The sequence below is a fragment of the Giraffa tippelskirchi genome, chromosome 11 (assembly GCF_054371585.1).
Source record: "Giraffa tippelskirchi isolate mGirTip1 chromosome 11, T2T-mGirTip1v1.2.pri, whole genome shotgun sequence".
Classification (NCBI taxonomy): domain Eukaryota; kingdom Metazoa; phylum Chordata; class Mammalia; order Artiodactyla; family Giraffidae; genus Giraffa; species Giraffa tippelskirchi.
The window spans coordinates 6,146,672-6,158,901 of NC_137285.1; the positions used below are offsets into that span (position 1 = coordinate 6,146,672).

The following is a 12,230-nucleotide window of genomic DNA, read 5'->3' on the forward strand; positions in this document are numbered from 1 at the left end:
ATCTCCATTTTGCAGAAGACAAAACCCAGCTGCTGAGAGGTCAAGTCCTGAACTAAGATTTGAATCCACATCTGCTTGAAACCAGAGCTGTCCATAGATCTAAGACACAGCTCAACACAGAGTTGACACTCAAAAAGAGTAGACATAAACGCACTATTGTCCAACAGAATTTCCTGTAAGGATGAAAATGTTTTAGTGCTGATCTGCCCACTACAGTAGCCTGCACGTGGCACCTAAGACTGGGGACTTTTTAATTTTATTTAATTTTAACTTAAATTTAAAGACCCACACATGGCTAGTGGCTAGCATATTGGGCAGCATGAGACTAGACACTGTGCTCCGTGAGGGAAAGATGGAATATGCTTGTAAGATAAATATATCTGGGGTCCAGCTGATCTGTGTTCAAATCCCAGTTGGCTACTGACTGGCATTTTGAGTTTACCCAGTGATTTCAATTTCTAGTGACAAAAACTTGACCTCCTAGGATCGTCATGACAGGCACTCACATATTCATTCAACAACTGTCAGCATCTCCTGCAGCTGGAGCCCTTTGCTAGCTGTTGGGAATCTCATGAAGAACAGAACAGAAAAGAATCCAGCTCTTAAAAAAAAAATGTCCAACTTCAGCATGCTCTAAGTGCAGATACGAATCACGCCCTTGAGGCAGGGAGCACAGCCCTGGCACACAACACTCGCACGCTTGAGAGAGAGGGGAGTTTATTTCAAGCAGCAGACATCTTAAACTTAACACAATGTTATATGTCAATTATATCTCAATAAAGCTGGGGGTGGGGAGTAGGAAAGTTAAACAAAAAAAGAAGAAAAAGAAGCAGACGTCTTCTGGAAGAGACTTGGCAATGTCTCCAGAGCATTTTGTGTTAACTCAAGGAAGTTGGGAGGGTTATGCAAATAGGCCTGTTGAATAAAGAATATTCCTAGGTAAAATCATTATGCAGAACGGTTTCCCTTTTGCATAAGGTGGCAAAAATTATCTCCCCAGTGCCAATTATGTGCTTGTTAGCACTGACATTCTCAGAGTCATTACACCGAATGGGTGCCGTTTATGTAAGACCTACACTGGATTCTATTGTAATTTTTCCTCTGTTTACAACTCAGTATAATAAATGTCATTTTTTCAAATGTTAAGGTATTTGGTATTTAATTTAACATTAAAGCTTGGAATATGTTTGCCCCTAAAAGGCACTTGCATCCAAACACCCTCAGGAGTCACGAAAGGGAGCAAATATTCAGGAATGCTTGATGAGGGTGGGGGTCAGGAGACAAGAATTCCATTTCTAACTGTGTCCTTGAACGTGGAGCTGCCATCCTCTGAGCCTAATTGCCCCATGTGTGATACGACGTGATCAGACAAAGTAATTTCTAAAGTCCTTTTGCAAACTCGTCTTCCTATAACCCTACTGAGATGCTTAGCTTTTGTCATTGTTGATTACAACCATTTTAAGAGTATATTTTTTAAAAGAGAAATGGAGCAGATAGAGAGCAGAGATGAAGTAGACAGACAGATACAACCATATTGAGAGTATATTTTTTAAAAGACAAATGGAGCAAAATGGAGAGCAAAGTCAAATAGATGGATAGATAGATAATAGAAAGACAGGTAGAATCACAGACAGTGGGGAAATGATGAATTATTGAGTGATATTGAGACAACTGAACTACTCAAGAGGGAAAAATCGAGATGGATTCCTACCTCACACCATATGCAAAAATAAAACCTAAATACGTTAAATACCTAGACATGAAAAGCAAAAAAGCAGAAAGCAAACAGAAGAAAATGATAGGAGAATATTTTGTGACCTTCAACAGGAGGGAGTAGAATTTCTTGAAAACATCTCAACATTACAGATGATAACATAGGTAAAGGACGGAATTCGCTACATCAAAATTAAAGATATCTGTCCCAAGAATACCATAGACGAAGTTAGCACAAGGCCAATGGAATGAAACAAGATATTTGCAAAGGATAACTCTCTAGGAAACACCGAAATCTATAAATCAGAAAAAAAAAATTTAATCCAATAGTGAAATGGACAAAATACATTAATAAATAACTTACAGAAAGGGAAAAAAAATTCTAATAAGTATATTACATGTTCAAGATTACCAGTGATGACTGACATGGAAATTAAATTAACCATGAAGTACCGCATTATCCCCATTTGACTGGCAAAAGTCAAAGGGAAAGATAGTATCGTGTCTTGGCAAAAATATGGTGAAAGAGCCATTCTCACTCACAGCTGGAAAGAGTGTGAACAGTGCCGCCGTCTGAGAACAGTCTGGCCAGACTCGGCAGAGTTAAGTGTGCAGACACTCCAGAGCTCAGCAAAGCCGTCACTGGTGATAGAGCCTGAAGACATTCTCATTCAGGGCCACAGGAAGACACACAGAAAGGTATTCATTGCTTTCTCCTTGTACTGACACGAGGTGGCTGTTCTCCTTCCCTGGAGAAGCAGGTAAGTCTACACGTGGTGGGAGGCAAACTGAGAAGTGGGAACTACTCTGCAACTGTCAGGAAAAAAGAAGTCAGATCTGAATGCAGCAGCAGCAGCAGATCTCAGAAACGATGTTGAGGACTTCCCTGGTGGTCCAGTGGTTAAGAATCTGCCTGCCCTTGCACAAGACACGGGTTTGACCCCTGGTCTGGGAAGATTCAAATGTCACAGAGCAACGAAGCCCATCTGCCACAACTACTGAGCCCGTGCACCCTAGAGACCATGTTCCCCAACAAGAGGAAGTCATCATAATGAGCAGCCTGGCACCACCGCAGAGAGTGGCCCCCAGTCTCCGCAACTAGAGAAAGCCCGCGTGCAGCAACAAAGTCCCAGCACAGCCATGAATAAATAAATAAAAATTTAAATGATGTTGAGAAAGAATAAAATCCAGAAAAAGAACCCAACCAATTCTGCAATTTACAAAATTACACACATCATACATTTTCCAAAGATACAAGTATGAATGAATGGCTGGACTGTGGGCTGGAGGGCATGAAAACTAGGATGCGTGCCAATGTGGTCAAGAGGAGGGGCATCCAGGTGGAAGATGGGGGTGGGTAATTTAAAACAAGAGTCCTTGCAGAGATAGTCTACGCAATTCTGTGCACCTAGGTCCCCACTGCCCAAATAATCATGGTATCCACATGTTAAGTTCCCAGGCACTGTGGTAAAAGATGAGAGATCAGCTATAGAGTGCTGTTGTTGTGCAGTCACCAAAAAAAGAAAAAAAAGTCACTCAGTCGTGCCCGACTCTTTGTGAGCCCATGGACTGTAGCCCACCAGGCTTCTCCATCCATGGGATTTCCCAGGCGAGAATATTGGAGTATTTCCTTCTCCAGGGGGTCTTCCCGACCCAGGGATGGAACCCAGGTCTCCCACATTGCAGGCAGACTCTTTACCATCTGAGTCACCAGGGAAGCGACACTTAAGTCATGTCCAACTCTTTGCAACCACATGAACTACAGTACACCAGGCTTCCCTGTCCTTCACTAAGTCCCAGAGTTTCTGTATCTAACATTGATGCCATTTAATATAGATACTTTAATCCTAAATTTCAGCACCATTCAGAACTGGGCAGATTTACACATATCAGATTGGACCCAAACCCACTTCTCCAGAGTGGGTAACACATGTGAGGCACAGCTATACACCGAGCCCCAAGTAGACACCAGACAGGAGTGCATGGTAAAGAACAGGATACTCAGATGTGTTCTGAAGCACAAAACATGCTGTCACCCCCTCTGCTGACATCGAGGTTATGGTGGTCCTCTTCCTTTCCTCTCTCTGCCCCGAAGGACAGAGTCTTACAGCTCTGCGAGACCTTGGGCTCACTGTATATGCTGCATTGTGTCCACTGCTATTTGCTGAGAGCCTACAAAATGCCAGGAACTGTGCTAAGATTGGACCCCTTGCCTAAGGACCCACCAAAAGCAGTGACTCCCACCCTTCAGACATCAGCCCGTGGATGACACAGCTCCAGGGTGGACCCCAGTACCTGAGTGTTTCCACGGCTCACTTTTCAGTGATTCTACAGTGATTCTACTGCAGCCATTAGAAGGGCTCCCTGCCCAGAGAAGAACAACAAGCCAGAATGTAGGTGTCAGCAACAAGGTTCAGTGAAAGCAGACAAGGACCCAGAAGGAAACCAACCCTGCCCCTCTCAGAGGGAAGAGCCTCACCTTTATTCGCAATCCATACTTTGGCTTTTCACTGTACCTTTTCTGATGAAAAGAAGTGAAATTCCAATGGCTGAGATGGGGGAGAAAGCCAAAACACAAAACGGGGGGACATGTAAGAAAGGGAGAGGCCACTGGTCAAAGGTCCAGCAGGTTGCATCCCTGTGTCTGCCTCAGCCTTCAGGGTGCTGTGTGACCTCAAGTAGGTCAGACGACCTCTCTGGGCTTCAGCTTCTGCCTCCATAAAATGGGCATAGGGTGGACAGATGATCCCTTAACAGGTATCTGTTGAATTCTCCAGTAGGATCTAGAAATTCGAGTGATGGCCAAAACAAGGTTGGTGCCTTTGAGAAGCTGACAACCAGAGTGAGGTAAATATCAACTGGAACAACGAATACCCAAGTGGAGTGAGCAAGGGGGAGAGAGGTAGGGGCTGAAGGTGAAGGGCGACACAGAGACAGAGCTTGGAGGATTTTGTTCCTGATGTCTGTGAGGCCCTGCATGTATCAGCCCCATACTTCCTTTGCTTCCACATTAAGAAAGAAAGCATCACTCAATGGTCAAACCCACGATCACCAGTGTAGGACACTGCCCCTCCCCTAGGCTCTGCATCCAAGATGGTGCCTCCTATTCCATTGGGTCCACCAACCCAACCAGCCCCTTTCATCCCTACCCCCACGCCACTGGACCCTGATCCCCCCAGCCTCCATTTTGCTCATTTTTCTCTCTGCACTTCTTGCCTTTCATTCCTGACCAAACTTCAGATGACGGGAACACTGATAAATTAATGATTGTAATTAATAAAAATTGACTCTGTGCTAATAAATTATTATGAAATGGCCTGTCAGGTTTTTTAATGAAATGCAAAAAGCTGCAGTAATGAGATGAGTGTGTGCACTTTTTTTTTCAGCCAAGACGTGAGGAAATACTTCCATGGAGTACTCAGAGTTTTTTTTATAAGGAAAGAATCCAGGAGAAGAAAAGCACAATTGTAGCAATGCTCACAGGGGAATAGGAGGAATTACCACCATATGAGTACCTACTGTGTTAGACACATCACCTATGTTGTTTTATATTATCTTATCAGTCCCATGAGGTGGATACTATTATTACTTCTTATTCTTACTGATGGGGGCTTCCCAGGTGGCGCAGCGGTAATAAATCCACCTGCCAATGCAGGAGACACAAGAGATACGAGTTCAATCCCTGGGTCAGGAAGATCCCCTGGAGCAGGAAATGGCACGACAGTATTCTTGCCTGAAAAATTCCATGGACAGAGGGGCCTGGCGGGCAGGTTGCAGCCCATGAGGTCGCAAAGAGTTGGACACGACTGAGCAACTGAGCACACACACACTCTTACTGATGAGGAAGCAGGTCTGGAGAGGGTAAGGAGTCATGCTAGGTCCCTCGGTAATTATGTTATAGAGCTAGGATTGAGCCCAGACATTTTAGATTCCAGACTCATCCCAAGCTCTTAACCACTCAATCATACTACCTTTCAAAAGCTCTGGATTTGGAAACAAAGGGCATGAGTTCAGAGTCTGATTCATCCATCTGATGTGTGACCTGCAGCAGGCTCTTAACCTCTCTGAGCCTCAGGTGAGCCATCTATTTAATGGAGACAACAGTACTTCTCTGACATGCCCTTGTGTGTGCACAGATAAGAATGAAGCAGGATGAAGAATGTGAACACACATAGCCCTAAGCGTCCCTCCTCTCTTTTTCTAAGAGTTTGGTGTAAGAAGTTCCGTCCATGAGCAGGTGAAGCATCACAAGAAATGGGGTCCAACGTCAAGGAGAGGAGGCACGGCAGCCTTCTCATTCACGCCTCATCCCAGCTCTGTGGAGTGTTTAATATTACAAGGTTGTCCCAGTTCTTTGTAAACTATAGCCATGAATGTAAAACAACTGATTTTTACAACAGAATTGTTTAACCCTGCACCAATTAAAAGTACCTGTTATTAAAAAAGGTAATTATGCTGTAATTAGTTTGACACAAGACATTAAGCAGATTATTATCAAAGCCAGGGAAATAGTAACTTCAAACCAATTTCCCTTCTTGAAAGAGGCATTTACATGCCACCATTGGAACACGATCCTCACTCGAGGCACTTTTTAATGCAGGGAAACGTGGTTCCAAATTCTGCCAAGCAGCTTGGAGCTTTATGGCAGGGAAAGCCCGCATTACAGATGAACTTGGGTGGCTGGGCAGGAGAAATTCTTCCCAGGAAATCCATGTTCTGGGTGGGGAATCACTGGCCAGGATGCAGCATGGCCAGAGCAAATGTAGGCAGAAGATGCTGCTGCTGCTCAGTCGCTCCAGTCGTGTCCAACTCTGTGCGACCCCATAGACGGCAGCCCAAGAGGCTCCACCGTCCCTGGGATTCTCCAGGCAAGAGGACTGGAGTGGGTTGCCATTTCCTTCTCCAGTGCATGAAAGGGGAAAGTGAAAGTGAAGTTGCTCAGTCGTGTCCGACTCTTAGCGATCCCATGGACTGCAGCCTACCAGGCTCCTCCGTCCATGGGATTTTCCAGGCAAGAGTACTGGAGTGGGGTGCCATTGCCTCCTCCGAGGCAGAGGATACTTACTGATAAAACCAGGAGAAGGGCTAAAGAGAGTGCACCCAGATATGCCAGGCGTCACACTTGGATTTTTCACTATTCTCTGAGGAAAGAATAAAGAGACCCCACTTGTGAGGGAGAGAAAATAGGCTACTAACCACTAACGTGGCAAGCAGGGTGAAGATCAACTGTGTCAAAAAGCACTTACCCCAGCAATGTTGCTTTTCAAAAAAAATATATATATATATATCTATACATATACATATATATATATATATATCTCAAATCAAGTCACTTTTATTTCTCCTCAGCAACCTTTCATGAACTATCTCCTTGCAAAAGGCCCTGATTCTCTCTCTCACCGACTTCTTGTGTTCTTTCCTTTCTATATTCTTTCCCTGCTATATTCTTTCCCCAAAGCGTCTTCTCTTATCTGTCAGATTTCTAGCAGAGGCAGGACAGGGGGCACCGATGAACAGGCATTCTAAGGAGTAGCCAGCCCCGTCGGCCACTAAGGTTTCAGGACCAAGGTCAGCGGCATCAGTTCTCACTGCTCTCTCATTCTCAAGAATAAGCGTACACCTGTGGCTGAGGTCCCCTCTCGGCCACTTACCAGCTCTGTGACCTTGGATGATGGATGCAACCTCTCTGAGCCTCAGCTTCCTCCCTTCTAAAATGGAATAACTAGAGCACCTAACAAAGAATTATTGTGAAGAATTCATGTCAAGCATTTAGCAAGGAGCCTGGCACATAGTAAGTTCCCAGTAAATGAGAACTATTATTTATTATTAACCTGTATCTCCTGACTACTGACCTATGGGCTTCCCCTAGCAAACAGAGCTCTGCTCTCCAAGAGACAGAAAAATATAGCTATAAATGTAAGGCAGGCAAAGAGGCAAAACCAAAGAGGCAAAACCAGATGGTTCAAGAAGTAAAGTAGATCCCGCCTCTCATGAAGCTACACAGAAACAGTGGATATTTTTTTCCAGCCAGAAAAATGTGAAGCTTCTTTTTGCTGGCTAGCCTTGTAATATTATTATTATAGGGACATTTATTGAGCATTTATGCTTTACCAAGCACCATATGAAGCATTTTATATTAGTTATGTCTTTCAAAAATTGCAACCACTCTATGAGGCAGACAATATTATAAATCATAAACTCCATCCATTTTGTAGATGAGGAAACTGAGACTCAGGGGAGATAACAGGCACCACCACCCACTGGGTAAGTGGCCGAGCAAGAATTTGAAACCAGGTCCCCCTGACACCTACCCCATAACCAAGATGCTCCCTTGCCCTCCAAATCACACAGTCAGGTGGCAAAGAGAGACGAGTCATTAGCAGTAAGGTGAAAGTATCAGTTACCTACTATGTGCTTAGAAACATTTGTCCTCACCACTCTCCTTAATACTCAGTTTCCCCATCTTTCAATTCAGGGATTTGGACAGGTCTTCTCTGAGAGCCCATTGATTTGGCTGGTCCCAGAGCCTCCTTCTCCCTGGCTGTCACCCTGAGGTCCCACCTGTGTTCTCAGGGCCCCACCTGAGCCTCTTGCCTCCCCTCAAAGGCTCTGGAATCCAGGAAGAGCTGGAGGAGCTGCTCCCGGCAGTGGGGCCTCAAGCCCATCCTGTTGTTGCCATGACGACAATGCCGGCATCAATCTTCTTCAAGCCCCTCTCTCCAGCTCTGCCTCTCTCCCTCTCCTGTCGTGTCTGTGCCTTCTGGGTGCCCCTGCAGTAGGATTCGGGGCTCAGGGCCAGGACCAAACGTGGGTGCAGTGGTAGGGCAAGAGGGAGAAGCAGGAAGAGGAGAAGGCTCAGGACTAAGGTGGATCAGACTCAGGGAGCCTCCGGGGAGTCCTGGACCCCCCAGCAACCTCATTTCTCATTCTCTTCCTTTTCCTTTATAAGCATATAATCCACCTCAGGTATTGTACTAAGCTTTTCACATACATTGTTGCCATTTAAAGTTCAGCTTAGGTATAACATTCTACAATCATCATCCCCCACTGGAAGGGTTAATACTACCCACACTTCCTCCTGCCTCCTGCAGGTCATAGCAATTATTATACCATTTTACCTGAATTAATATACTGGTGACCATAATGACTTTATGAGGTTGAATCTACTTTAGTCTAATGTTGCCTATTATTATCCCATTTGCCAGGTGGGTAAACTAAGGCTTGTGGAGGTTAAGCAACTTGCTCACAAGCAAGTGGCCCAGCCACCACTGAAACCCATCTCAGCACAACTGCAAAACCTAAGTCTTTCTAGTGCACCAGGAGGCCTCAGGAATCACCTTGGCTGAAGGGACAGAGTGATATTTACGTGTTTAACTGTTGGTTTGCTTTGTGAGTTTGGGGAGGAGTTGATGTGCCCGAGGACACGGACTGGACATCAGCAGAGACCAGTCAACTTGGCCTGTGGTTTCAGGATGCTTCCTCGACCCTAGCCCCTATTCAGGATGCAGGGAGAAGCGAGTGCATTGGGGCGACCACCATCAGCCCTGAGGTCTCAAGAACATGATGGGAGGTGCACATCCTCAGAAAACCAAACCATGGGGCTTCAAGTGAGCTACAAAACCCCCCTATCCCCGCACACACAGTCTGAATCCTCACAAGAAGGTAACAGCTGGAAGGATGCTTATGGGCCATCTCTCCCCACACCCATCACACAGACTGGAAAACTGAGGCCTGGATCACAGTAAGAACAAGTCTGAGATCATCTGTTTATTAGTGAGAGACAGAGCCAGGACTTGAATCCAGTCGTCCTGATCCCTAGTCCAAGATTCTTTCCTCCAGTCCCTCACTTGAGCAGCCAAACACATCTAGGCTAATAGACCTGAACTCCATCCACCTACAGCCTCACTACAAAAGAACACATACTGTGGGCCCAGATCTGTGCTAAATGTTTGATGTCCGTTAACTCAATTTTCAATACACAGTGAGGCATGATTATTAAAGTCATTTCTCAGATGAAGAAATGGGAGTGTGGATGAGTTTCCTATTGTTGCTGTGATGAATAACCACATACACCATGGCTTCAAACAACAGAGACTTACTGTATTACAATTCTGGGCATCCGAAGCCCAAAACAGGTCTCACTAGGCTAGTCGCTGGGGCTGTGTTCCACCTGGAGACTGTAGGGGAGAACCAGCTTCCTTACCTTTTAAAACTTCCAGAGGCTGCCTCATTCCTGACTTCGTGGCCCCCTCCTCCATCTGCAAAGCCAGAAATGTCGGGCTGATTCCTCTTTGTGCTGCTGTCTCTCAAGTTCTCTCTCTTCCACATTTACGAACTCCTGTGATCATACTGGGTCCACTCATGGAATCCATGATGACCTCTCCATTTCAAGGTCAGTAGATTTGCAGGCTTAATTTCATGTGCAACCTTAATTCTCTTTTTGCATGTAATCTGACATAGTCAGGAGTCCACAGGGTGGTGGAGATGTTTCCAATCCTAAAAGGAGGTCAGTGATGATGGAGGTCAGGAAGCCAGGCCTCCAAGCCAATTGTCAGAGGTGTGGTGGGGGTCGGGGTAAAAGCTTGCTTCTGCTGAGTGTCCGAGGAAAAGCAGACTGCAGGGTAAGAATTCTCAGACCTTCCCCAACCAGCTGCATCTCTTGACCTCCCCATTTCATATACTCCCTGCTCCTGCCCCTGAAATTTGCCCTGACCCCCAATACAACTGGGCTCCTAATGGCCCCATGGCTTTGCAAGTGCTGTTCCTGCCTTCCCAACTTTCCCACTTCCTCAGACTAATGAATTTCATCTCATCTTCCGAGGGTCTTCTGTGATGCAAGTGAGACCTGGCTCCTCTTAACCACACTCTTTTCTCTCACTTCCAAGTTTAATGGTTATAACAGATATTTCAACCAATACACATTTCCACTTGAGTTAACAATCACTGTCATTACATTAGAAATTTCTGGTGTGATTCTAAAGAAACAGAACTGTCTTTGAAAGTAAATTTTAGCCAGCATCCATCCTAGACTCAGAAAACGTTAAGTTACTGTCTGACAAAGACAGGGAACAACCTATTCCTGTCTCAGAACGTTTCTAAAATTAGACCAAACGTTGTGTTCACCACCACGGCTAAAATCAAACTGATGGATTCCTCTTAGGAAACCAATCCTAAAATGTTTCCCCTCCTGGCAGTCAGAAAACTCACTCTCCATTTGGACTATTGTGATCCCTGTAATTGCTTTTCACAATTACGTTGTGACTACCCTTCACCCTGAAGGAAATTTGAGAAACACTGACCTCACCTGAGCCACTTCCTGTCTCAGCTCCAAGACCCGTAGACACTTCCAGCGAGGGCGAGGGCTGGGCTGAACACTTCGGGGTTGAAGAAGGACTTTGCTAGCAGAGGGAGGGCGCAGCTCTAATGAGTCAACATGGAAGACCTTGTGTCTCTCACCCCTCACTGTCTGATTTCCCGCTGGCTCATCCAGATTGCATCTAAAAGAAGGAAGAAATGTTTGCCTACGTAAGTGTTTGGAGTAATCCGAACGCCAAGGATTTAATTGCTGGCCACTTCCACTCAGATCTAAGTCATTTTGGAATGACTGGAATCCTGCAAAACCTGGAGCGCCTCTCATGTTGATAGCCAGAAAACTTAAATATTGAAACTTCCATCTTTTTCTCCATAGAATGCTGTTCCCCCGCCCCCCACAACCCTGATTTTGACTCCTGTCACCTCTGCTTGCAATTGTTTTCCCTCTTCAGATCTCAGTTTTCTTGTCCTCAGAAAGGAGAATCACAGGAATTCCTCCATAGGGATGTGGGATCAAGTTAAGGAAATCATACGTGTACCGTTGCTGTTTAGTCACTAAGTTGTGTCCGACTCTTTTGCAACCCCATGGACCCATAGCCCACCAGACTTCTCTGTCCATGGGATTTCCCAGGCAATAATACTGGAGTGGGTTGTCATTGCCTTCTCCAGGGGATCTTCCCAATCCGGGGATCAAACCCGCATCTCTTATGTGTCCTGAACTGGCAGGTGGGTTCTTTACCACTAGCTCAACAACGAGTTTGGCCTCAGGGAAATGCTAAAGTCAGCTATGGGCAGGAATTTAATATTAAATACCAAGGTTCAGTTCCTACCCTGACCCCAACTTCCTGAATTAGTCTGGGGCATTAGTTCTTAACTTGGGCTGATTCTACCCACAAGTTTTTTGTTGGTTTTTTTTTTTTGGTCATCATGAGATTAGGGTGTTTCTGCTGGCATCTTCAGAGTAGAGCCCAGGGTTGCTGCTCAACATCCCTCAATGCACACGACAGCCCCCGACCACAAAGACTTATTCAGCCCAGTATGTCAACAGCAGTGAGCTAAAGGAAGACTGGTCTTGGGTGAGGCACAGGCATTGGTATGTTTAGAAAGCTCTTCAGGTGATTCTAATGAGAGCCACTGGGTTAATCAAACGCTCAGCAATTAGCCTTGGGGAATTAGAGTCTTTTAGATGGAGCCTCTATAATCAG

The 12,230-nt window shown here is 45.4% G+C and overlaps 1 protein-coding gene across 19 annotated transcripts in view; it reads right to left on the minus strand.

The window, feature by feature from the left end:
- The window catches only part of LOC145525154 (uncharacterized), a 371,065-nt gene that overhangs the window by 299,343 nt on the left and 59,492 nt on the right, over window positions 1–12,230 (minus strand). For 10 of the 19 annotated variants that reach the window (XR_014068052.1, XR_014068053.1, XR_014068043.1 and 7 more), the window contains 2 exons: window positions 11,013–11,210; window positions 9,917–10,209 (listed from right to left, as the gene is read on the minus strand). Coding sequence is in view for 3 of the 19 variants with exons in the window: in XM_081538007.1 (XP_081394133.1) it covers window positions 9,917–10,041 (125 nt within the window). In the remaining 16 variants the exon portion in view is untranslated. The remainder of the gene's footprint in view (window positions 1–9,916; window positions 10,210–11,012; window positions 11,211–12,230) is intronic. The other 9 variants (XR_014068040.1, XR_014068051.1, XR_014068046.1 and 6 more) reach the window with 3 other exon arrangements.